This window comes from Haliotis rubra, unplaced genomic scaffold, assembly GCF_003918875.1.
Source record: "Haliotis rubra isolate DU_JTF1 unplaced genomic scaffold, ASM391887v1 Scf171, whole genome shotgun sequence".
Lineage (NCBI taxonomy): Eukaryota > Metazoa > Mollusca > Gastropoda > Lepetellida > Haliotidae > Haliotis > Haliotis rubra.
In genome coordinates, this window is record NW_025765681.1 from 1,590,772 (window position 1) to 1,615,515 (window position 24,744).

A 24,744-nucleotide genomic window follows, 5' to 3' on the forward strand; every position below is an offset into this window, starting at 1 on the left:
TTCGTTAATTTGCGATTTAGTACCCGCCATCTTCGGATTAAGTGTGCAATCAGGTATGGAAGAGTACCCTTGGATTTAGACCCCTGACTGGGGCATTGGACAATGTGGCGATAGGTATTTGTGAATCCGTTGGCCATTCAACACATAACTATGACGGAACCTATAGGAATGAAGTATCATAAAACCCCTAGCAAATCCAAATAGACATACTGCATACCTTTATAGGGCAACAAAGATCAAACATAGCACATACTGAGGTAACCAGTAGGTTTGTTCGTGTCCAAAAAATAATATCATCACGGCGGGGGACACCGTTAGGGATTTGGCATGTGGTACCACTGAGGGGGATTTGAACCAAGAGTTAGGCTTGATAATCAAATGTTTAAGCACAAGGCTATTCCATCACATTAACATTCGCCTATCCATTCACATGAAGAAGCAGAAGAAAACACGCTCCAAAACTAACCAGGTGACTTTCTCCGCGTGTCATGTAATACAAAGCTCTTATACACACGTGGTTTCCTGTGACATATGAGCTGGATGCAAGAATAGATTCAGTTCAGGATAACTAATACCACGTGATGGACAAAAATAGATAATACAATTAACCTGATATTCATCCTCAGTACAGGTCGTGGTGCACTTTCATTTGATCGTATTTATTCTAGGCGTTTGTGCAATACGTAAGTCGCAAAAGATGAGCATTTTCAAACACAATGAATGGTGTTCCCCAGACCAGTGAAGATACGGGTTAAATTGATCTTCAGCAACCCAACTACTGAGTGCGGCGTAAAACTAAACTCACTCACTCACTAGTTAGGTCCCATTTACAAATGCCCTACATCTGATAAGGTATGTAAGTGAGTGAGTTTAGTTTTACGCCGCACTCAGCAATATTCCAGCTATATGGCGGCGGTCTGTAAATAATCGAGTCTGGACCAGACAATCCAGTGATCAACAGCATGAGCATCGATCTACGCAATTGGGATACGATGTCATGTGTCAACCAAGTCAGCGAGCCTGACCACCCGTCCCTGTTTGTAACCTCTTAGATAAGGTAATGAAGGTAGGTCAGGCCACTTATAAAAATATTGCACGTGTACACACTGCCTTCGATATAGATCCACGTCACAGGAAGATAGTGAAACTAGTGTCAGTCAGGACGTTTGCTTTCAGTACTGACCTGTTGTAATTGTATAGCATCGTGACAAAATTACCGGTTATGCGTCAGCACTTAATAAACTCAATTACTCTGACAGGGGAAGGGGAGGTAGCCTAGTGGTTAAAAACGTTGGCTCGTCACGCCGAAGACCCGGGTTCGATGGGTACAATGTGTGAAGCCCATTTCTGGTGTCCCCCGCCGTGATATTGCTGGATTATTGCTAAAAACGGTGGTCAGTCACTTACTGTTGTGACCGTTTCAGACACCTTAAAAAACAGATAACAAGATGAAGGAAACATGCATCTTTCATGGTGTCAATCATCATTATTAAACGGGTAAACCGATATGAACCTATTGCCACTTTTGACTATGTCTTGTAGGAAACATATTAGTGGTAGTTGTTACAAGTGAGACATGCCAAGAGGTAATATTTTCGAGGTGTAACTAAGTTTTACGGCTGAAGTTTATAAATAGTCTGTGATTTGCATCTTATGTTGATTTCTAACTTGCTCAAAATTCCTATTTTGTTTACATGAAAACTCCATGATGTGAATCAAAACTCCATGATGTGAATCAAAACTCCATGATGTGAATCAAAACTCCATGATGTGAATCAAAACTTCATGATGTGAATCAAGACTCCATGATGTGAATCAAGACTCCATGATGTGAATCAAAACTTCATAATGTGAATCAAAACTCCATGATGTGAATCAAAACTCCATGATGTGAATCAAGACTCCATGATGTGAATCAACTCTTTATGATGTGAATCAAAACTTCAAGATGTGAATAAAACCAGTATGATGTGATATCGTGTTAAGTGTTGTACACGTTTTTGTGATCAAATCTTTGTCCCTAGATTGCTGTTTGGTGACAAGGAAGAAACCAAACAGCGTCTTATAGACATTTGAAAAGGCAGGATAATATTATAGCTCTCATAATCGTGGTGTTCATTTTCCGACCTTATTTTTCCCAAGTTTGCATTCATAGTCTCGGCAAGCTGTGTCGCCTAGTGGTTAAACGCATTCGTTCGTCACTCTGAAGACCTGGGTTCGATTCACCACATGGGTATCCCCGCCGTGATGTTGCTAAAAGCGGAATAAAACTAAACTCACTCACTCACTCTAGAAAGGTCCTGCTTTGGCCAGTGTATTGTGAAATATTTTAATAAGGAACAAAATATGTTAGTTAAACATTGGTGTAAGGGTGATAACTCCGTTTTCTTTAGCGGTATGCAAGGAGAGCATGCCGCCAGAAAAGGGGAATAACTCTCAAGGGTTGGTGTGAAGGACGTTTGAAGGTTGTAATGGTTTCTGGAATAAAAGGCTCAACTGGGCACAACTGCACAGTATGATAACATGGATAACTAGTCTAATACGTCCAACTATTATAGTATGTTAGTTCTTATGTTATAAAATAACAACTCTTCAAACCATTGGCCCATTATGATTAGATCTGGAGCGGTCACGTGATATCATTACATGCAGAACTAGGTGAGACATATAATTTTATTTCACAGATATGCGTTTCCAAACTTAAATGATGTTAAATGTTGACGGTGTCTCGAATCTTAAGAAAATCATATTTTCCCTAGTCATGCAAATCTACATGACCCTTGACCTTTTGGATTTGGATTGGATATAAGCGGAAATGCCATCTTCCCTAAATATACAGCGGACTCTGTATAATCCGACAATCTGTGAATTCCGACATATTTTTGGGGTCCCGGCAGCGTTCTTCTCTATTATCATCATTTAAACATTGAATTATCCGACATCTGTACATTCCAAATTCCGACACCATTTTCTGGTCCCAATGACACTATCATTCTGTACAATCCGACATCCTCTCACTATATTAGATTAAAATAGCCAACCAACCTGTCAATGGCCAGCTAGACAACTAACATCCTGTTACTGGTAATCTCTTGGTCCCAGCACTTGCTAACTGAGAGGTAATTAGCAGTGTGAGAACGCCTGTACCTTTGTTTTTACAAGCTGAGCGACCAATGTGAGGACCTAGGTATGTTTTGTCAAGCAAAGGAAGAATTGGCTGAGAAAAGGGATCAATTAATTTGGTGAGATCAATTACCAATGAGTCAGTGGTGTCAACTTGAATTGTCACTGTCAGCAATAAATAGCTAGGCACACTGTTTAATAAATCCAATGATATACATGTACATGTAAATACAGAATTTGTTTTCCCCCTTTTATTTGCCAAGAAAATGGCTATTAAGCATAAATTTCATTTCATTTCACAAATTTCAATGCATGGTACTGTTTGAAAAGTATTCAAGCAAGGAGACATTGAATTATCCGACACTCTGTATAATACGACATATTTCCCCGGTCCCAGTGAGTGTCGGATTATACAAAGTCCACTGTATTTGGAAACGCGACAAATCCATTTCCATAAGCCTATTAATGTTTTGCTGCAGTGTCAATTTAATATTCCGACACTATCATATGCATGCGTGTATGAATCACTGTCTGATAGCGACAGACTCCGGCTGATGAAAAAACGTGAAAGCCAATACGCCCTGACCAATAGAATAAACTTGCTTCCTCATATCCAGATTACACAGGTATTGATAGGGTACAAAATACATTCTATATTAGTACACAGTCATCCGCTGTTGTTCCTGACCTAGATGTGGCGGTGGGGTAGCCTAGTGGTTAAAGCGTTGGCTCGTCACGCTGAAGACCCGGTTTCGATTCCCCACATCGGCACATTGTGTTAAGCCCATTTCTGGTGTCCCCCGCCGTGATATTGCTGGAATATTGCTAAAAGCGGCGTAAAACTAAACTCAGTCAGTCAGTCCTGACCTAGATAATAACAGAAAGTACATCAACGCATCGAAGCTATACATATAACAGATTTATCTATGGTAATACATTACACAAAGGTTAAGTGAGTGAGTGAATTGGGTACAATGGCACATAAACCAACGTATCAGTGTTATATCACAGAGAATACCCAATTTGAAACACGCTAATTGTAAAAGATTACAGACAGTATTTCGGTCACTTGCTGCTTTTTTATTGAAGAACAAAAATCAGAAATTGTAGCACTCTCTATACGGTGTGTCAGACTTATGAAGGTCAAAAATAGCCAAATATCTTAATAGATGATGTCTTTCCACTGGCTTACCCACTTGAACGAGAAATTAAAGAGGCCAATAAAACTGCCTCGTGTGTTTCATACTTAGATGTAAGCATAAAATACATGGCAAGAGGGATGATTTCAACGCTTTATATTAGCAACATCCTCTGCCTTTTAATGACTTTAGGCGTAAGGTCAAGGATTGTGCTTGAACGAAGATTTAGAAGAGCATCACATGACTCGTTGACAACACTCAAGGCCGTCAAGTTTCAAAGGTCAAGCTTTCCCAAACGTTTTCTGACAGACGCGTGGAAAACATTTGGAAAATGATATCTGGATCATTTATAACTGTGTATTAATTAGGTATAAGTTTGATTTGCTTTTGTATGTGTTTCACATTTTCGCGAACACATGGTGCATCTCACTATTAGATGGTGATTCATAAACACATGCTTATGATACTGCCTCAATCCTACATTCAGGGCTCGATTTAAGAGATTTTAACCTACTTGCACCAGGTGCAACCTAAGATAAGAAGCTAGTTGCACTAGTCAAATTCCAGTTGCACTGTTTTTATTGTAATATGTAATATCAGAAATATGCTATTGAATTATTTAGATGTTTTATTCAGAAGTTCATCCACTCAAAAAATGACTTGCGCCTGGTGCAAGTTAGACTTATTACTAGGTTGCACTTTGTAATGTTGGGTTGCACCGGTGCAAGTAGCAAAGCACAAAATCGAGCCCTGACATTGGACTCTGCTTTTAGCAGAAACCCCTTAACGCTTATTGAAAGGCCTTTGTTATACACGTTATATGCGCAATACAAACTACTAGTAGTTCTTTGCCAAATGTGTTTACTATCGACTGATTGTGAATATCTATGTACAACACACAAATGTCTATAAGCAGTGTGACGAATAATACTGAGCCTAAGTTTACTTAGACTGGAGAGAAAGAGGCACTTGTGTTGATAATTACAGTTTACCTTAAGGACCCTTTGGCTAGATCGGTGGTTAAATAATTCACTCGTCTCATCAAAGCAGTCTTAGAGCTAAGGTGATCGTAACTCCCATACTTTAACATAGACTTACGACTGTCGTAGCCCTACGGTCGCTTTGAGGAACGGGACCCAGGGCCTAGATTTTCGAAGCTCTCTTAGCGCTAAGGTAGTCGTAAGTTAATGTTAATGTATGGCACTTACGACTCTCTTAGCGCTAAGAGAGCTTCGAAAATCTAGACCCAGGGCCCTGGGCCTCCTTTCATAAAGCACTAAGGTGATCGTAAGTCACTAAGGTAACCTTAGGCAATGTTAACGAACGGGATTTAAGGTTAAACTTAGTAAAGGTTGCTTCGTGAAAAGAGCCCACGACTACACAGTGTGAGTGAGTTTAGTTTTTCGCTGCTTTAAGCAACATTCCAGCAATATCACTACGGGAGATATCAGAAACGGGTTTCACACATTGTAACCATGTGGGGAATCGAACCCGGGACTTTGGAGTGACGAGTGAACGGTTTAACCACTCGGCTACCCCACCTCCCCTCCTGGAGTACATACACAACAATACATGTCTATAACTCTATTATAGCTGTTCACCTTCATTTACGGGTGAAACGTTGCTTAATGCCAAGTAATACCATGCTAAATCAATCATCATTAATGGATTTGGACGTTCCCTTTAAAACAGTATATTGTCTGCAGCATATCTTTAATATTACAGCCATGGTACTGGCAAACTTTCGGTTTGGAAATTCTAATTGGTTTTCGTTCACATGGGACATCACTGCTGATATTGTCATAATTTTCGCATTAATGCGGGATATGACGACGACGATATATATATAAACATAACGAAAACCTATTAACGTGGTAATTTCATACTAACATACATATAGTGGTACAATAGCAGTATTGAGAAATATGTTTACCACATGTAAATACAGTTGCATAAGACGTATATTGGGAGAGGACGTGGTGCCGTATTTAGAACGAATTTCGGTTAGTGTGCCAAAGTCAGTTCAACCGATATCATTATGCTCCACCTCGAAAATGTCTACGTTGGCATGCACAGAAGGGTTGATTCTTCGATAATTTTCCATAAAGATTTGGTCAAACATGAACCCAAACGTGGTATTAATAATAACGTTTCGTGTTTCGAGCTTATAGACCCACATTTCATACGTTATCAATGCCGTATGGGATTGGTATATATTACTGAAAATCCTAAGCATAAATAGAATATTTAATGTATGTTGAAAGGAATAATGGCTGAATTATAACAGATCGAAATGACTTCATAGCAACACCTTTTTCAAGATGGCTGGTACAATTTTTTAATGTTAGAAGTGTATTGGCATATGAAATACAAAATGTAGAGCTTTTAAATAATCTCAAGTTGGAGACCGCTATACTTAAGAATTGACTTTGCACTCACCTAATACATTCATCAACATATTGACGTCAGTTCTTATAAATAGATACAACAATAACAGTAACAACTTCACAGACTGCTTATTTCGTTCCAGACGCACAAGACTGTTGAAAACAAATACGAAATAAAAAACATGACCCAGCGCAATCATTCAACTCAAGCCTTGTCCTTTCAATACCAAATAAGGAGAAAGTAGTCCGTTGGTGGGTGTGTCTTAACGTGTTTAATGTTCATAATCATTCAACTCAAGCCATCTCCTTTCTATACCAAATGAGGAGAAAGTAGTCCGTTGGTGTGTGTGTCCTAACGTGTTTAATATTCATAATCATTCAACTCAAGCCTTGTCCTTTCAATACCAAATAAGGAGAAAGTAGTCCATTGGTGGGTGTGTCCTAACGTGTTTAATGTTCATAATCATTCAACTCAAGCCTTGTCCTTTCAATACCAAATAAGGAGAAAGTAGTCCGTTGCTGGGTGTGTCCTAACGTGTTTAATGTTCATAATCATTCAACTCAAACCTTGTCCTTTCAATACCAAATAAGGAGAAAGTAGTCCGTTGGTGTGTGTGTCCTAACGTGTTTAATGTTCATAATCATTCAACTCAAGCCTTGTCCTTTCAATACCAAATAAGGAAATAAGGAGAAAGTAGTCCGTTGCTGGGTGTGTCCTAACGTGTTTAATGTTCATAATCATTCAACTCAAGCCTTGTCCTTTCAATACCAAATAAGGAGAAAGTCCGTGTCCGTTGGTGTGTGTGTCCTAACGTGTTTAATGTTCATAATCATTCAACTCAAACCTTGTCCTTTCTATACCAAATGAGGAGAAAGTAGTCCGTTGGTGGGTGTGTCCTAACGTGTTTAATGTTCATAATCATTCAACTCAAGCCTTGTCCTTTCAATACCAAATAAGGAGAAAGTAGTCCGTTGGTGTGTGTGTCCTAACGTGTTTAATGTTCATAATCATTCAACTCAAACCTTGTCCTTTCTATACCAAATGAGGAGAAAGTAGTCCGTTGGTGTGTGTGTCCTAACGTGTTTAATGTTCATAATCATTCAACTCCAACCTTGTCCTTTCTATACCAAATGAGGAGAAAGTAGTCCGTTGGTGGGTGTGTCCTAACGTGTTTAATGTTCATAATCATTCAACTCAAACCTTGTCCTTTCAATACCAAATAAGGAGAAAGTAGTCCGTTGGTGTGTGTGTCCTAACGTGTTTAATGTTCATAATCATTCAACTCAAGCCTTGTCCTTTCAATACCAAATAAGGAGAAAGTAGTCCGTTGGTGTGTGTGTCCTAACGTGTTTAATGTTCATAATCATTCAACTCAAACCTTGTCCTTTCTATACCAAATGAGGAGAAAGTAGTCCGTTGGTGTGTGTGTCCCAACGTGTTTAATGTTCATAATCATTCAACTCAAACCTTGTCCTTTCTATACCAAATGAGGAGAAAGTACTCCGTTGGTGTGTGTGTCCTAACGTTTTTAATATTCATAATCATTCAACTCAAGCCTTGTCCTTTCAATACCAAATAAGGAGAAAGTAGTCCGTTGGTGTGTGTGTCCTAACGTGTTTAATGTTCATAATCATTCAACTCAAGCCTTGTCCTTTCAATACCAAATAAGGAGAAAGTAGTCCGTTGGTGGGTGTGTCCTAACGTGTTTAATGTTCATAATCATTCAACTCAAGCCTTGTCCTTTCAATACCAAATAAGGAGAAAGTAGTCCGTTGGTGGGTGTGTCCTGACGTGTTTAATGTTCATAATCATTCAACTCAAGCCTTGTCCTTTCAATACCAAATAAGGAGAAAGTAGTCCGTTGGTGGGTGTGTCCTAACGTGTTTAATGTTCATAATCATTCAACTCAAGCCTTGTCCTTTCAATACCAAATAAGGAGAAAGTAGTCCGTTGGTGGGTGTGTCCTAACGTTTTTAATGTTCATAATCATTCAACACAAGCCTTGTCCTTTCAATACCAAATGAGGAGAAAGTAGTCCGTTGGTGTGTGTGTCCTAACGTTTTTAATGTTCATAATCATTCAACACAAGCCTTGTCCTTTCAATACCAAATGAGGAGAAAGTAGTCCGTTGGTGGGTGTGTCCTAACGTTTTTAATGTTCATAATCATTCAACACAAGCCTTGTCCTTTCAATACCAAATAAGGAGAAAGTAGTCCGTTGGTGGGTGTGTCCTGACGTGTTTAATGTTCATAATCATTCAACACAAGCCAATACAATATATAGATATACTAACACACATTGTTTCAAACGGTCACATGTCTTTAGGAAGTTCTCCTTTATCTCCATTGGATTGATAAATATAAGCGACAAAAACATAGTCCATAATTATAAGTAGAGCTTCCTAGTAACACGTTTCAACAGTGCATCCGCATCATACTGAACTCTGTACAAAACTACTGGGTACACAACGGTTACTATACTGGACAAAAATAGTTTGGGATATATATAAATTTTGAAATTATGAACAATGATCTATTTATTCATTGACACACTGATAAAATATAAATCATAAAAATACCAATATCCTGACATATTTTGCCCAGAATATTAATAAACAGTGCTTTCCACACTAATAATAACTCTTGCATACACTTCACAGAACTTGGAAGATGGTCCAGTAAGTTCCACAGCATTTTCCACATTCCCTTCTTCCACAGCTCTTTCTCACTTTCCGCCCAGTGGAATGTGTTATGTTAGATAATCCACAGCTCTTTCTCACTTTCCGCCCAGTGGAATGTGTTATGTTAGATTATCCACAGCTCTTTTTCACTTTCCGCCCAGTGGAATGTGTTATGTTAGATAATCCAGTCAGGTTAGTCTTGCATTTTTTATCATATAGTGATTATATTAGGAGTTTCAGGTGATAAGGTGTCGACAATGACTCATTCGATGAAATATTAATTTCAATAAGGCCAACTTATGAATACATGATGAAAGTTAAGCACAAATTGAATTGACTCTGAGAGTCAGGCACCTAATCACCAGCACACGAATTGTCTGACAATTGGTAGTCTTGATCACGTACTTTTAATACCCGTCTGACAAGTGCCTCCCATTGCCACACAATGACTTGACTTATGAAAGTGGTCAAATGTAACATATGTTATATTTTGGATTACACTCTCTCAGTAGGTGGTTGACTCGAATCCCGAAAGGGACTCAGTCAAAATAGTACCAGAATATGTGGATTTCTAAGAGCATTCTCTTGCCTAGAAGTTATCCGATGAAGGTTATAGCATACAAGGCCTCAGGCAAGCTTTCAAAAAGATTTATGGTAGACATGTAGAGGGCATTTTAATATTCGACGCATCAGTGGCAAAAAATCATGTCCAAGGCATTTTCCTATTTGGTTTAAACATACTTTTATTTCGAAGAAATCTGGATTGGTAACAAAGCAAATCAGGCTTATTTAAATACCTCTCCAGGTAAAAAGTTAACACAGCTGGTTAGTACATGTATACGTTTTACAAGATAGTGCTAAACATAATATATAGTTGCACAAACGGAGTATATAAAGTCAGTATTTTGAGTTATAGTTTCCTATTGTGACTCGCACCATTCGTGCAACTGCCGAGAATAGGCATGTTTTCAGGATATACTCACCTTTTCGCGAACACCTGATATCATCACTGTTTGACAATGATTTATAAAGACATGCTCAGCTTCTTGCAGAGATCTCTTAAGATGTGGATGGTGCTCTTAGCTTTCATTTGGTGACTGTGGGGTTTCTGGTTTAACAGAGTTCATCCCAATTACTAAGATGGATTGAGTCAAGGCCATGAATGACGATGGTGTTGTTCACGAATTCAAGGCTTCGTAAGAGTTACTAACAAAGAAATCAGAATCAGATGTTAGGCATGATGACCAAAGTAGAAGTGTTCAACAAACTGAAGACATCCCTTAGATATAATCAAACAAGTTGTACGGTAGGTAAATCCAGAAACAAACCCTGTTGTTGCTTTTGATCAGTACGGGTATTCGTCCAGAGAATTGGAGTCTACTCTAAGATGGCGTGAGTGAGTGGGGAAGGTTTTCCACCGCTTGTAGTAATATTAAAGGCAATATCACAGCTGGGGACACCGGAAATGGGCTTCACACATTGTACCCTGGTGGGGAATCGAACATGGAGGGGCCTATCTTAAACGTGGTGAAAGTTTTAACCAGCAGGCCATAACAGACCTGCAAAGATCCGGAACAAGCATGGAAGATTTTGAAGATTATTTAAAAGATGATTCCAATTCATTTGTTAAACATCAGCTTCTCCTCATATTTGTTTGGGATAACTACATCCCCGATAGTCTCAAATCAACAGCAAGAATAACTAGAGGAAAAAGGAGTCGAAATTCTGAACAGACCGCTATCATTGCATTTGGTCCGTACAAACGTTCAACCAAACAACACATCTATTCACAAATAGAAGGATTTCTGAATTACCGCAAACAATAGAAAAACGTTAACATCTTCGCCGAACAACATACTTCTTTAGAACGATGTGTCTTACCTTTGGACAGCTTTTCGAGCTGACAAACACTAAGGATATTTGGTTGTTCGTGTTCTTGCAGGACATGGGAAACACTGATAACTTCCTACATCTTATCCATGGAAACAAAAGAAAAAGGAAACCACGTGTACAATGTCAATGTATTAGTTACCATGATAACTTTCACTTGCCAACCAAACATTTAGTTTTGAACAGTTAATGTCAATAAATACAAAAGTTATTTAAAATGTCTGTTTTGACCATATGAGTACAACACATTGGTACAGTTGATTGGCTTTAATGAACTAAGTCGTGAAAATATCCCGAAGACACATATGAATATTTTTTTCACAATTTGATTGCATACATCAAGATAGATAGTGTGTTATGATGCAGTTATGTACCTTTCAGATATGCTTTTATCCCAACCGGCACAAAACCTGTTTCGAAACGGATGAAATCAGCTGATTTTATCACTTAATGTACCACTTATCGGTCCTGAATGTGCACTTTTTCTGTCAAAAGCAAAACGTCACCGTCCATTATACGTCACGCCAAGAAACGAAAAGATGTCGGTATATATTCGTTGATGTTATGCTGTTTTCGTCGACTCGTTTGATCTACGGTATCAAGTGAATGCATGCCTGCTTTTTTGTCTTCGTAAATAATAAAACTAGACTCTGTAGAAGAAAATGAAAACTTGAATAAAACTGGACAGTAAACATCAGTTTGATAAACATCAAACAGGAAATGAAAGACTGGTTCAGATATGAAAATGTTTACAAGTTGGCCGATGACTGAAGGTGAGGAGTGTGACATTTGGAGTGAGTGAGTGAGTATAGTTTTACGCCGCTTTTAGCAATATTCCAGCAATATCACAGAGGGGGACACCAGAAACGGGCTACACACATTGTACCCATGTGGGGAATCGAACCCGGGTCTTCGGCGGACATTTGGGAAATCGACGGCTAAACGTTTCATCTACATAAGGATCGAAATCTATGACAGTTTGGCTAGTATTCAGTGATCAAAATGGTGGCCCTTGTTTTCCAGCGGCCTTTATCAGATATGGGTGTTGCAAGGTGTTGAAGATTTTGAAAACTGAGGTTGATAGTCTCCAGTCTCCACTTGTCATATGTTTGATATTTAATCTAGCTCATTCGAGCTAGATAAGTATATCCGCTAAATGAGCCATACTGGCTTATGGAAACTTATCAGTCTAAATATGTTAGATGATATTTTCATCAACGTAAATGATACTTATATACGAAAATAGTACTTTCCTCCATGTAGGCGATGATTACCTTTCCGTAGAAGATACCTGGGTCTACGTAAACAATACGTCCACGCGGAAGATACTTTCATCGCCGTATTTAGACTCTGGTACTGAAACTGATACAGAATTATAGTGAAGTATTTATGATACAAATAAGACGTCTTCGTTGGAGCCTACAGTGTGCCCGTATCATTTCTCACCCTGTGCTGTTCTTATTTGTGTGGCTCTGTTGGTTACCATCTGTGTAAACAGAAATCAAACGTTTAGTACCATTTTGCCTATATCCCAATTTGTCAACGGTGAAAGTGAAGGGAATGTGGGACACTCCTTTTGCATAAATGAATATGTCCCAAGTATAATTACCTGTGCCTGTATACTACTCTGCTCCAAGTTCTTAGTGACTGACAAAGTGACTGTTTGATCTTGATCTTACCATACTCACATACTTTGGTCATGAGAGAACAGGCTTCTCCATAAGTGAAATATACTGATCATGGAACCTTACCATGCTTACTGTTTCTACATATCGTTAATAGTACGGATTATGTGTGTACACAGATGATGATTATCTCCCAAACATTGTTGTTACAATTAAACCTTGATCATGAGAGATGTTGTTCAAGGATGTAAGGGCCGCTGTAGTACCACTGGCGATCATGTCACTTCCAACAGTGATCCGCTCACCCCCCTGTTGAAAACGCAGAGCATGGTCGTCTCCGCCAACGTGTTCAAGAAGACATCTCCCCAGTCCAGCAGGTGCACAATGAAGAGCTCCATGGTGGATTGAAGAAGCAGGTCAAGAAGGCCCGCCCTAACCTGTATGAATTCATACAAGCAATTAGAAGAAAGAAACGACAGACCATGGTGCAACTTCCCGATCAAGAACACGTGGATAGAGAGACATTGACCAGCGTATGAAGCAGCAGTTTGTGACCGGGAGAAGGAAAGCCATTCACAGGACCACGTGGATAGAGAGACATTGACCAGCGTAAGAAGCAGCAGTTTGTGACCGGGAGAAGGAAAGCCATTCACAGGACCACGTGGATAGAGAGACATTGACCAGCGTAAGAAGCAGCAGTTTGTGACCGGGAGAAGGAAAGCCATTCACAGGACCACGTGGATAGAGAGACATTGACCAGCGTAAGAAGCAGCAGTTTGTGACCGGGAGAAGGAAAGCCATTCACAGGACCACGTGGATAGAGAGACATTGACCAGCGTAAGAAGCAGCAGTTTGTGACCGGGAGAAGGAAAGCCATTCACAGGACCACGTGGATAGAGAGACATTGACCAGCGTAAGAAGCAGCAGTTTGTGACCGGGAGAAGGAAAGCCATTCACAGGACCACGTGGATAGAGAGACATTGACCAGCGTAAGAAGCAGCAGTTTGTGACCGGGAGAAGGAAAACCATTCACAGGACCACGTGGATAGAGAGACATTGACCAGCGTAAGAAGCAGCAGTTTGTGACCGGGAGAAGGAAAGCCATTAAGTTCCTTGACGCAGCAGGATACTTGATTCAGCTTCATTAAGTTCCTGAATACAATTACCCGAGACAGTATCATCATAATATGATAGTAATTAATATAGACATTAGAACTGACTTGGATTAGTCCATTGTATATAGTAGATAGTTACGTGTTTAACCTTGCATAGCCTCTATAGTGGAAATTTGTTTTGATAAGAGTGTAGGCAAAATGGGATGTGGGCAAAATTGGAACATGCCAAATCAAACCATTAAAGTAATGTGTTTTCCATCGATATAAAATATAGACCAAAATGGTTATAGATATTCATAAAACGGTCTACTCTGGATATCTCCATTCACACTAATGACCAATGATAAATGTTATATATTTGTAAGGTGTAAGTACTAATTCATCAAATTACTTGCTTTAATAATACTTTTAAATAACACTACTAATGCGTCCGTGAGTATGTGTTACTTTTATGTGGACAAGCCTCCTCCTCCTTCAGCTATATTATTTCAGGGCAAAACCGTGCTTTGTAAAATTATTCATAGGGTTAGAGCGAACTTTATTTCTTTTCTAAGATGCCAGATTCAATATTTACCAACGATTAATCTAAGGCAGAAAATAAAACAGAAAAACGATGTGGTCGGTGATTTAATTAACAATCAGGCTAACCTTCGTGCTGTTTTATTGACGTGTCTGTCCCCTTCGTTAAGAAGCACGTTGCCAATAAAATACATGATAAAAAGTTTCAATACGGTTTACGTTCAGGTTAGATATGTTCTTTTTAGTATTTGAATTATATTTGCGATTATTGTAAACCACATAGGGCTATATGAACATCGTATTTCTACTTTCAATATAGACAGATCTGTACGCCCAAATGAAGCTGACAAGTCACGCCACATACCATGGATGCATTGTGGGACTGTGGACACAGGCCTAACATTGCCGTGTCGCTGTTTAACCCCTCCTATTCAACCTTCAATTTGAAGTCAAATTAAATTAAAAATATATCACACACGCTTCAAAGCAGAATTGCTGAAAATGACCTCTAAAATTATGAACATCTTAAAACTCGCCATTTTACACACTACATAATCGCCATTCATGGCGTTATATTTTGTATGTTTTATTATGCAAATATCGGATATTTACTCAATTAAATGAAATTAAAAAGCATTTTAGTGATCGGTGGAATAGTGGGTCACAGATGGAGATGGGGCAGATGCTTCTGGACGAGAAGTAGGGAGGAGAAGTGAGAAGCAGAGAGGAATAATGAGACAGAGAGGGAGAAGATGTTGTGGACTTGAATCAGGATCTAATATTAAGGGACAGAGGTGGTTTACATGCTCCTGAACTGGAATCAGAACGAAATATTAGAGATGGGATGCCGAGATTCGTGAATCAGGGAGGAACAGTGACACCTTAAGGGTGTTTTTTGCACTTATAGATCGAGACGTTTTGTGAGAGGAAGATATATAGGAAGACTTTGATATGTAATCATCAAGGATTAGTGACAGATGGAGTTGGGTTAGATGTTTGTAGACAGTAAGCAGGACATATATCTTCAGAGGTATGGTATAAAAAAGACGTAAAAAAAAGTCGCGCAACTTCGTGATTCAAGTTTGTGACTCTAGGTTATTCATGAGCAAATAGAGGGTGAATTAGACTAACATTTAGTCTCTGAAATGAACATATTTTACAGAAATAAAACAGTTCCTAAATAATAATCATAAAATATGATAAAAAAGAACCAGAGACTTTCATCATTTCCAGAAAATTTTCATGAAATTATATTCTAGACTTGCACGGGTTTTCTTGGATGAATTTGTCTCAGACTTGTCACACATTCTAGACTTGCAAGCGTTTTCTTGGATAAATGTGTTTCAGGGTATGTATGACAGCCAAGGAGTCAATATTCATGAGGTTTAAAAGCAATCAATATTCGAGCGCTGAGTCATACGACAGAATGAAAGTTGAAGTGAAAGTTGGTATTCCAGCACACCTCATATTCATATTTGTACTGCATTGTGATTTATAGCAATGGCAACATTGTTCATTGCCAATACTGCCAGTTACTCTGTTTTCATGGTACAAACCCGAACCTCAATAGAGCAACAGTCATATTAATAAGATAACCGAGAAAAAGGCATAGGAAAGAAAGTCTTGGAAAATAAAGTCATCAGAAAAATAACTATTATGAAACATCCTGTACTTGAAACATCTCCCACAATTGTAATATAGCATCCTGTTCTCCGGTTATTTTCTTTGTAATACTGAATTTTAAAAACATAGTAGATGTAGTGATATTGCAGATGATAGTTGTTGTGATCTGTTGTGATGCCATGTATTAAACTTGAATAAATACATTAATTCTATAAGTTAGGTTCAAATGTGGTTCAGAGAAATTTATGTAGTGAAATTGATCCTAATATTGTTATGACTTGTTGAATAAACACATTATCAATACTTAACTTTTTTAGTTTATGACATTTTTACGGATAACTTATTTTCCTACTCAAATCTATACTTTTTTCCGATGACTTTCTTTCCTACAAACATTAATAACACTAGTCTGCTAATAACTATATTTGTCTCACAGGACATTCGATATTCTGCGAGGGGTGGGGCGGGTTGGCGGGTTGGCGGTGCAGAGATCTTGAACGAAGAATAGATATTTGTCTGCACCTTATTCCTGCAAAAACTGCAAACCAAGATATCTTTTCGATTAATCTAGTGTGCCTTACCTTGCTAAAGCGAGTGTTACGCAATAACGACTACAGTCATGACAAACTAGATCTTCATCTATTGTATACTCCACACGTTTACAGCCTTAACATTGGGAAACTGTCATGCTGACACGCCCCCATGTAACACCATGTGGTTCACTCCCATTATGACTACTCCCAGTTTGACTACCCGTCCAATACACAACCTCTTCCAGTTGAGTGGTTTTTAATAATGTTCCACCAATACTTATAAACAATTATAGCTGTACCAGGTTCATAAATGTCACATGTGCTTGGATGGTTGTGTGGGCGAAGTGGGTTTTCCATTACATATTCTATAAGCATACTGAAATAGAGCTGAATAAACTTGGTGGTTCATAGCAATTTGGGGGCTTGACGAAGGGTCATTTGCTATTAACAAACATCAATCATGCTATTTATCAACCATAAAAATATACAAAAATAAATGCCAGATAATCATTGCAGCGTACAAAACTAATATTCTATTTATTAAATCAATAAATAGTAATAACAAAACAATTTTTTTTAAAATCAGTCAATAGAAAATATTCAATTAAAGAATTAATTTTACCTAACGATATACAAATGTATTGTGTTAACATTTGTCTCAGTATTTGAATAAAAGTGAATGATTGACGTTTTCGCCTCAGGTTAGATATTTGACGGCGGTATAAGTAATATAAGTCAATCAATACACTGATATTATGACCAATTACACACGGATAATGATGACACACAATCTCGAAAAGAGAAAAAACAACCAAGTCATGTATCGCCTTAATGAAAAGTTAACTGAACGTCAAGGCCCGTCCAAACTAGACTGTTTTCATTTATTAGTATGAATAACTGAATTACATGCTTCTATTAGTGACAAAACAGGTCGGACGCAAATACAAATGACTAGCTCAAGTCTATAAAGGTATGTATTGGAATATGCCATTGGGAAATATGGTGCCTAAAGAGGCTATTTTTCGTTGTAACCGGACTTCTTTATACGCATTTCGGCTAGAACCTACGCCACCCACCCTATAAGCACATACATTCCCATGCTCAAATGTATATATTCCATAACTGCATAACATTTACATAAAACTATGTTTCCCAATAACTACTCCTCTTGCCCTTTCAATCATCATAGTTGTACACTAAATTGTTGTATCTGTTTTAGGAGAGTCCCTACTTTATTGTGATAACTTGTACGAAATCAATTTCATCATTCCACATTCCACATAGAAAAACGTATGAAACGATTGATGACGGGACGTGGAGAATATTGAATATGTCATAGTTATTACAGTAAATATGATCGTGACTATAATATTAAAACGTCAGTCATTTATATAGCTGAAATACTTAAATCTTAAATTTGGCATTTAGAAGTTGGTGTTTTGAACAACGAAGAGAGTTATATGGATACACAACTTCTTAATTCTTATGAGCAAATTATTATGCTCATAATAATTAAGAAGTTGTATATCCATAGAACTCTCCTCGTTGTTCAAAACTATATACGTAATATCAGTAAATTTCGGATAAAAACGATAGTGACGCAGATTTCTATATAGATAAAAATACATATGAAATTCAGACACTTAAATATCCCTCATAACTATAAATTCATCATAACCATGAATTACCGTAACGCAACAGTTCAAAGTACAGCTGACGTCGAAGTCAAAAATAACATTTGCATCTGGGAATAGATGGCTTTTCCAGGTCTATTTTTAGCCAAACTGCAAACTATATTGATAATATATCACATACAAGATCATTTGTAAACAGATATTAATATAGGAATTGACATTTTACGGTAGTATATGCAGTTAGAGTCTAATGAATGACGTGTAAATATAAATATATAAAAGAGACCATTACATACTCAAAATCTATATCTTTTTACTTACTACTAAAAAAGACATCTTATTGCTACGCGTTTTGAGCATGCACTATGCATGGATATATGCATCATATAAATGGATTGTTATTTTTTGCATACTTAGGAAAACATTGCACCGACATGTAAGTGCAGTTAATTAGTGCATGCATGGAATGTTATCAGTTTAAAGACTTTGGAAATTGTTCCGTTGTTGCGTTTAATGTTTGACAAATTGACAAATAACCAGCGGAAATAGGTTACATTTGCAGAAAATAATTAATCATTACAATATTGTAGATTAGAGAAACGTGAATCAGTCTTAGTAAACCAGAGAAGAGAGACCTACCTGTGAAACGAAGGAAGAGGGTGGATGTTCCCAGAGTCTGGTGAGAAACGGGACCTGTCCCGCAAGGCAGAATATTCCACGAAAAGCACAAGAATGAAAAAAACTGAATTCAGATGTCAGGTATAGAAAGTCTTCCGTTGAGTGTTATCTGATCCTTTGTGTATCGAAGACTAATTGGGGAAAAGACAGGTAATAATTCGTTTGACCCTGTTTGGGCAAAACCCACACATTCATTAATAGCTATTGATATACTTGAATCAATTGGACTTCTTATACATTATACATTGACAAAAATGGTTGTTATACGTCTTATGGGTAACTTGTAGCTATAACATGGATTCTATAAAATAACTAACATGGACTACCTGATAAATATTACATATTAGAGAAAACTAAAAAATACAAAACACAACCAGTATGCTATTTTAAAGTGCCTTTTCCCATGCGTTGAGCGGTATGTCCCATCTATATCGACAAAATTCTTTGTAAAAAGCACACTATATCATTAAAATTACTAAAATGAAGTACCTGTACTCTGACTGAAACGGAAACACAACCTGCTAAAGAGCTGGTACCCTATTTAACGCCATCATAGTGGTAGTCGGGGAAACACCGACCCATAAATAGCAAGTTTGGGTTTTCCCCGTTGTGCTCGATTTGCGCATGCGTCAGTCTGACAGGATAAATACGAGTTGATAGGGAGCGGAGAGGAGCGTCATCTGCATATTGTTGAATTCCGTGACGAAAGACGTACATACGTCTTTGCCAAGCCACTGAACATGGATTCTGGTGGTATTGTCGTGGCTGATGGAGACGGAGGGCCGTGTGTTCCATCTCGAATAGCCACACACAGTCCGCAACAAACAGCTCGTTTTGTGTCTCCTGATGTGGAAGAAACAGAGGCGGATAAACTCAGAAAACGGCTGAACACATATGCTCACTGGTCGAGCAGAAAGAGTGCTTTGCAACTTGCAACTGCAGGTTTCATCTACACTGGTATGAGTCTGTTGATTGAATTAATCTGAATAATATACTTATAGCTTTCTGATACCGTTGGCAACATATGATGGCGGACGTACTTGTAGATGTGATATCGTGCTGGGAGTAAATTCTTCACGAAACTTATAGTTGTATTCTTTGCACATATTTGAAATAATGCAACATTATATGATGATAATAATAATAAAATTATTATTATCATCATAATATTATTTGATAAATAAGTGATAATGTTTTCATTGTTAGGCATCACAGACAAGGTGGAATGCCAGTCGTGTGGTATTCGACTCTACAACTGGCAAGACGACGAGGAGCCTCTCCAAGCACACAAGAAATATGCTCCGGATTGTGAATTCATGATAAAACATTTTCCCCAGATCAAAGCGCCACCTAAACCCAAGAAAATCCTTAGTGTGAAATACCCTCAATACTCTGATTATGAATCCCGCTTGAGGAGTTTTGACTCCTGGCCTCTGAAGTGTGTAGCCCAGAAACCCGAAATGATGGCCCGGTCAGGCTTTTTCTACATAGGCTCGGCTGACCGGGCAAGGTGTTTCCACTGCGGTGTGACGCTGAGAGACTGGGACACCGACGACTATCCACCATGTGCACACCGACAATGGTCAGAAAACTGCCCCTACGTTCAACAGTTAGATGTTGATGGAATGAAAAAGGAGATCGAAGGATGGGAAAGGGAGGAAAAATTGAGGATACAGTTCCAAAATTCAACATTTATTGACTGTAGTGCAAGTAGAGGTTTCATTGATACAAGGTGTGATATTGTCGTCGACGGGCCGCCACAGCCGGAAGCCTCATATGCCACGAACCCTACCCCTGTCATTTCTCAAGCGTCAGAGGTTTCCGACGAGTTCGAAACAAACCCGGCAATCATGGCGGTTGTCGAATGGGGCGTTTCGAGGGATCAAATAAAAAAGGCTATTGATACAAGAAAACAGTCTGGACTGCCACATTTCCTAGCGCATCTGCATTGTTTGAAGCAATCCTTGACATGGAAGATGGCGTCTGAAAGCTTTCAACAAGCCATGATTACACTCCCTGGTAAGTTTAACCAATCATTATTCACAATCATCACGTGACTTAGCATGTCGCGTTGCAGGTTTGGCGTACACACGGAACTAAAGATAGCTTGGCTGTGTGCGGACAAGCTATGTCGACAGTCACACTGAGTGACACAATTATCCAACTATATGTATGTATGTGCCTGTCCGAGGGTCATGCACCACGTGGTAGTGGAAAATAAGTATTACTCCACTGACACAAACCAGTAATGATATTTAAGATTTCTGAATAGTGGTAATTTAGTATAACTAGTAAGGCTGGGGTGGTGCAGTGAGTGAGATTAACAGATGTTGGGGCTTTACATATCTTTGAAATATATATATATATTATTATTCTAAATTATATCAATCAATTATTTGCCCAAGCCAACCGTTAAATGTCATATTCACCTCTTTAATATTTAGAAAAATATTTTAACAATTTATTATATGGATTTTTTTGTCATTTTCAGAAAGTTCACTGCTACCTTCAGCCCCAAAAGGAAGCCTTGGAATAATCTTCCATGAAGCTGGCCTGAGCTCTTCCAGGAAATCAACCAGACCGGGTGACGCAATGTTGCAACGTAATAATTTTTCAGCATCACAACAACTTTAATGTCATATATGTTGTGTCAGTCTTTCTTTCATTTCGTAAATTTAAAGCATTTGATAGGTGACCTGATTTTTTAACATAATCATGTAATATTGCTTTTAAAAACCATCCTGTTGCCGCCTTAAAATAATAGGCTGATATGAAAGATCCTGCTTAGTTCCTCTTGGGCTTTCTGTACTGTCAGCATTGTCATATTCACATCGCTGAAGAGAGATAAAACGATGCCCTGTTACTGACAACCTGGGCAGAGGGGTAGCCTAGTGGCTGAAGCGTTCGCTCATCATGCCGAAAAGCGGCATAAAACCAAACCCACTCACTCACTAGTGACCATCCAAGGAGTGACATGGCTGCAATAGTTTTTGTGGCGAACATCGGGGCTCAAAATGAGTGATAATTTGGATGAAATATTCCACAAGAACTTGGAAGAAGGGAAAGGACACCCACTGAAACACAGATTAAGTTTGGTCATTTGAAAAAGAATAGGTTAGCGTCATTTATGAAATTATTATTTTTGTTAATGGGCAAAAAATAAAGAAAAACCATGTAGTTCTTTGGTGTTTTTGGAAATTGCACAAAATGCATTTGCAAATTTAATATCTTTAAAGGATGACTAGCATGTTAGGAACATTAATTTCTTGGAGTCTTTAAGATGAATTCAATCATGACTTGGAACCAGCTTGTAGTGGTCATGAAATGTAACAGAGGAAACCAACCTTGTAAAGAATATTGTTAATGCAAACAAGTGCTCCAGAATTGTTTGTGTTCAATTATGAGAAAGCATGATCGATTGCTTAGTCGTTTAGTGACTGCGACTGATCTTCGATTATTTCAATTAATCGGACCACCACTACCGATACCTTGCATCATAATATAAAAAGAAGTTATTATCCATAAAATATAGTACCTTTCAGTTTCTTATTATTCATCAATTTCTAACATACCAATCAAACAGATAAAAAAAACAATGACTGTAAAAATAACTTAAATAGCGATTAGCACCAACATAAATGGGGCACAGACACAATGTATGTTTAACAACACCTTAAACGTCGCTAATCAATCCAAAAGCAAACCAGCAGAGAGCTATCAATTTGGGAATGTAAAATAGAAATGAAAAGAAGATAGTCCTTATGCTGAAAAAACAAAATCTCAAAAAATGTCAAAATTTTAAAAAAAGCGGACTAATATCAATATTATATCTTGTTATAACATTACAACACTGCATATGATCTCATGTTATAAGGCATCCAACGAGCATAATGGTTTATAACTTAACCAAATAAATTGTGATATGTGCATTTAACTGTGATATTTCTAATCAGTATTATAGTATTTGTATGTAATGTGAGAGGGCGGTGGGGTAGTCTAGTGGTTAAAGCGTTGGGTTCGAAGACCCTGGTTCGAATCCCCACATGGGTACAATGAGTGAAGCCCATTTCTGGTGTCCCCCGCCGTGATATTGCTGGAATATTGCTAAAATCGGCGTAAAACCAAACTCAGCCAGTCAGTCAGTCAGTCAGTAATGTAATGTGAGTGAGTTTTACACCACACTCAGCAATATTCCAGCTATATGGTGGCTGTCTGTAAATAATCGAGTCTGGACCAGACAGTCTGGTGATCAACATCATGAGCATTGATCAGCGTATATCATGTAAAATTAACACACAATGATACCTAGACTTATGATTATGAAGTAATGTATAATTACTACCTGACAACATACTGTAAATCTAATATTACTGCAGCCACCTTTGTTGTGATATGTTTGAATGATGGTATTGAAAGTATCAGAAAGTTTCAGTATGTCTGCGCAGATCTTAATATCCAAGTTTACTGTGTTGAACGTGGCTGAATGCAGAGAATTGTAATGTCCTATTAACTGTATTTGTGTACAAGAAATAAAAATATGTATGTTTTCTTAAGGATGTTGTAAATGCGTTTTGTCTGAAAATTGAAAGATTATGCATGAACGATGATGGAAAATAGTGTTCTTTTCCAGAATTAAACTTGTTTTGAAGTTTAGCCGCTTTGTAACAGGACAAGTCTTGAACATATTGAATTCCCATCGTGATAAAAATGAGTTAACATTGCTTGACATTTTTCTGAAGCAATTTGAGAATCAGGACAAACATTGAAAAAACCTATTAGATAACATGGTGGTAGTGTAGCAAACCAAGAAATTGAAAATCATATGTCAAGTTTCATTTCATTTTGATTTTAGCAGCTCTTCAAGAATCCCATTGATCTGTATTTGCCTTTGTGATAGAAAACTCATGTTGACTTGTCAGAAACATTTTGGGTGATGTTCCCTGGAACAGAACACTATGACCATCATCTTCCAGAATTTTCATGTCTTCGCAAACTTTGATAGAAATATCATCTAATTCATGTCTTAGCAAACTTTGATAGAAATATCATCTAATTCCATTCTTAGTATCTAATACAATGGCACCTACAACCTGCTAAATGAGCCTTTGTAAAGAATTGGAAGATGTGTCATATGGATACTTTGACTGACAGAGTTTGGGTTTTATGCCGCTTTTAGCAATATTCCAGCAACATCACGGCGGGGGACACCAGAAATGGGCTTCAGGATACTTGGAAGAAGGAAAGATTGTTGATATTGGGAAATGTGTGATAAGGAATGGGTGATATCTGTAAATGTTTGAGGAGTAGGTGATATCTGTAAATGTGTGAGAAGCAGTGGGTGATATCTGTAAATGTTTGAGGAGTGGGTGATATATGGAAATGTTTGAGCAGTGGGTGGGTGATATATGTAAATGTTTGAGAAGTGGGTGATACCTGTAAATGTGTGAGAAGCAGTGGGTGATATATGTAAATGTTTGAGCAGTGGGTGATATCTGTAAATGTGTGAAAAGGAGTGGGTGATATCTGTAAATGTGTGAAAAGGAGTGGGTGATATCTGTAAATGTGTGAAAAGGAGGGTGATATCGAGTGGGTGATATATGTAAATGTTTGGGGAGTGGGTGACATGTATAATGTTTATTGAACTGTGTCAGAATTTCTAAACAGTAAAACAAACCCAGATAATACTGAAGTTAATATTAGTATAGTCTGTGATAATGTAATGTAACATTAACATGTTTAGTAATACTAAATAACTAAAGCTACAAGTAGTGAGCTAAGTTAAGGAGGAACAGCATTG

The 24,744-nt window shown here is 38.0% G+C and overlaps 1 protein-coding gene and 2 long non-coding RNA genes across 4 annotated transcripts; 1 reads left to right on the top strand and 2 right to left on the bottom strand.

Annotated features, from left to right (window-relative positions):
- Positions 1–8,871: 8,871 nt before the first annotated feature.
- On the bottom strand, positions 8,872–12,065 carry LOC124272641. Its single transcript, XR_006897379.1, has 2 exons — positions 11,212–12,065; positions 8,872–10,889 (listed from the first exon to the last, which is right to left on the bottom strand). It is a non-coding gene; the product is annotated as an uncharacterized LOC124272641 (long non-coding RNA).
- Positions 12,066–12,681: 616 nt separating this feature from the next.
- Positions 12,682–19,473, bottom strand: LOC124272642. 2 transcript variants are annotated; one of them, XR_006897381.1, is made up of 3 exons: positions 19,437–19,473; positions 18,909–18,962; positions 12,682–13,282 (listed from the first exon to the last, which is right to left on the bottom strand). It is a non-coding gene; the product is annotated as an uncharacterized LOC124272642 (long non-coding RNA). The 2 variants fall into 2 exon arrangements; XR_006897380.1 differs by lacking the exon at positions 19,437–19,473 and having other exon boundaries at positions 18,909–19,417.
- Positions 19,474–19,593: 120 nt separating this feature from the next.
- On the top strand, positions 19,594–22,746 carry LOC124272640 (E3 ubiquitin-protein ligase XIAP-like). The gene is made up of 3 exons (XM_046707836.1): positions 19,594–19,904; positions 20,154–20,966; positions 21,439–22,746. The coding sequence occupies exons 1-3, from the start codon at positions 19,688–19,690 to the stop codon at positions 21,579–21,581; spliced, it is 1,173 nt and encodes a 390-aa protein (XP_046563792.1). The 5' UTR covers positions 19,594–19,687; the 3' UTR covers positions 21,582–22,746.
- The last annotated feature ends 1,998 nt before the right edge of the window (positions 22,747–24,744 follow it).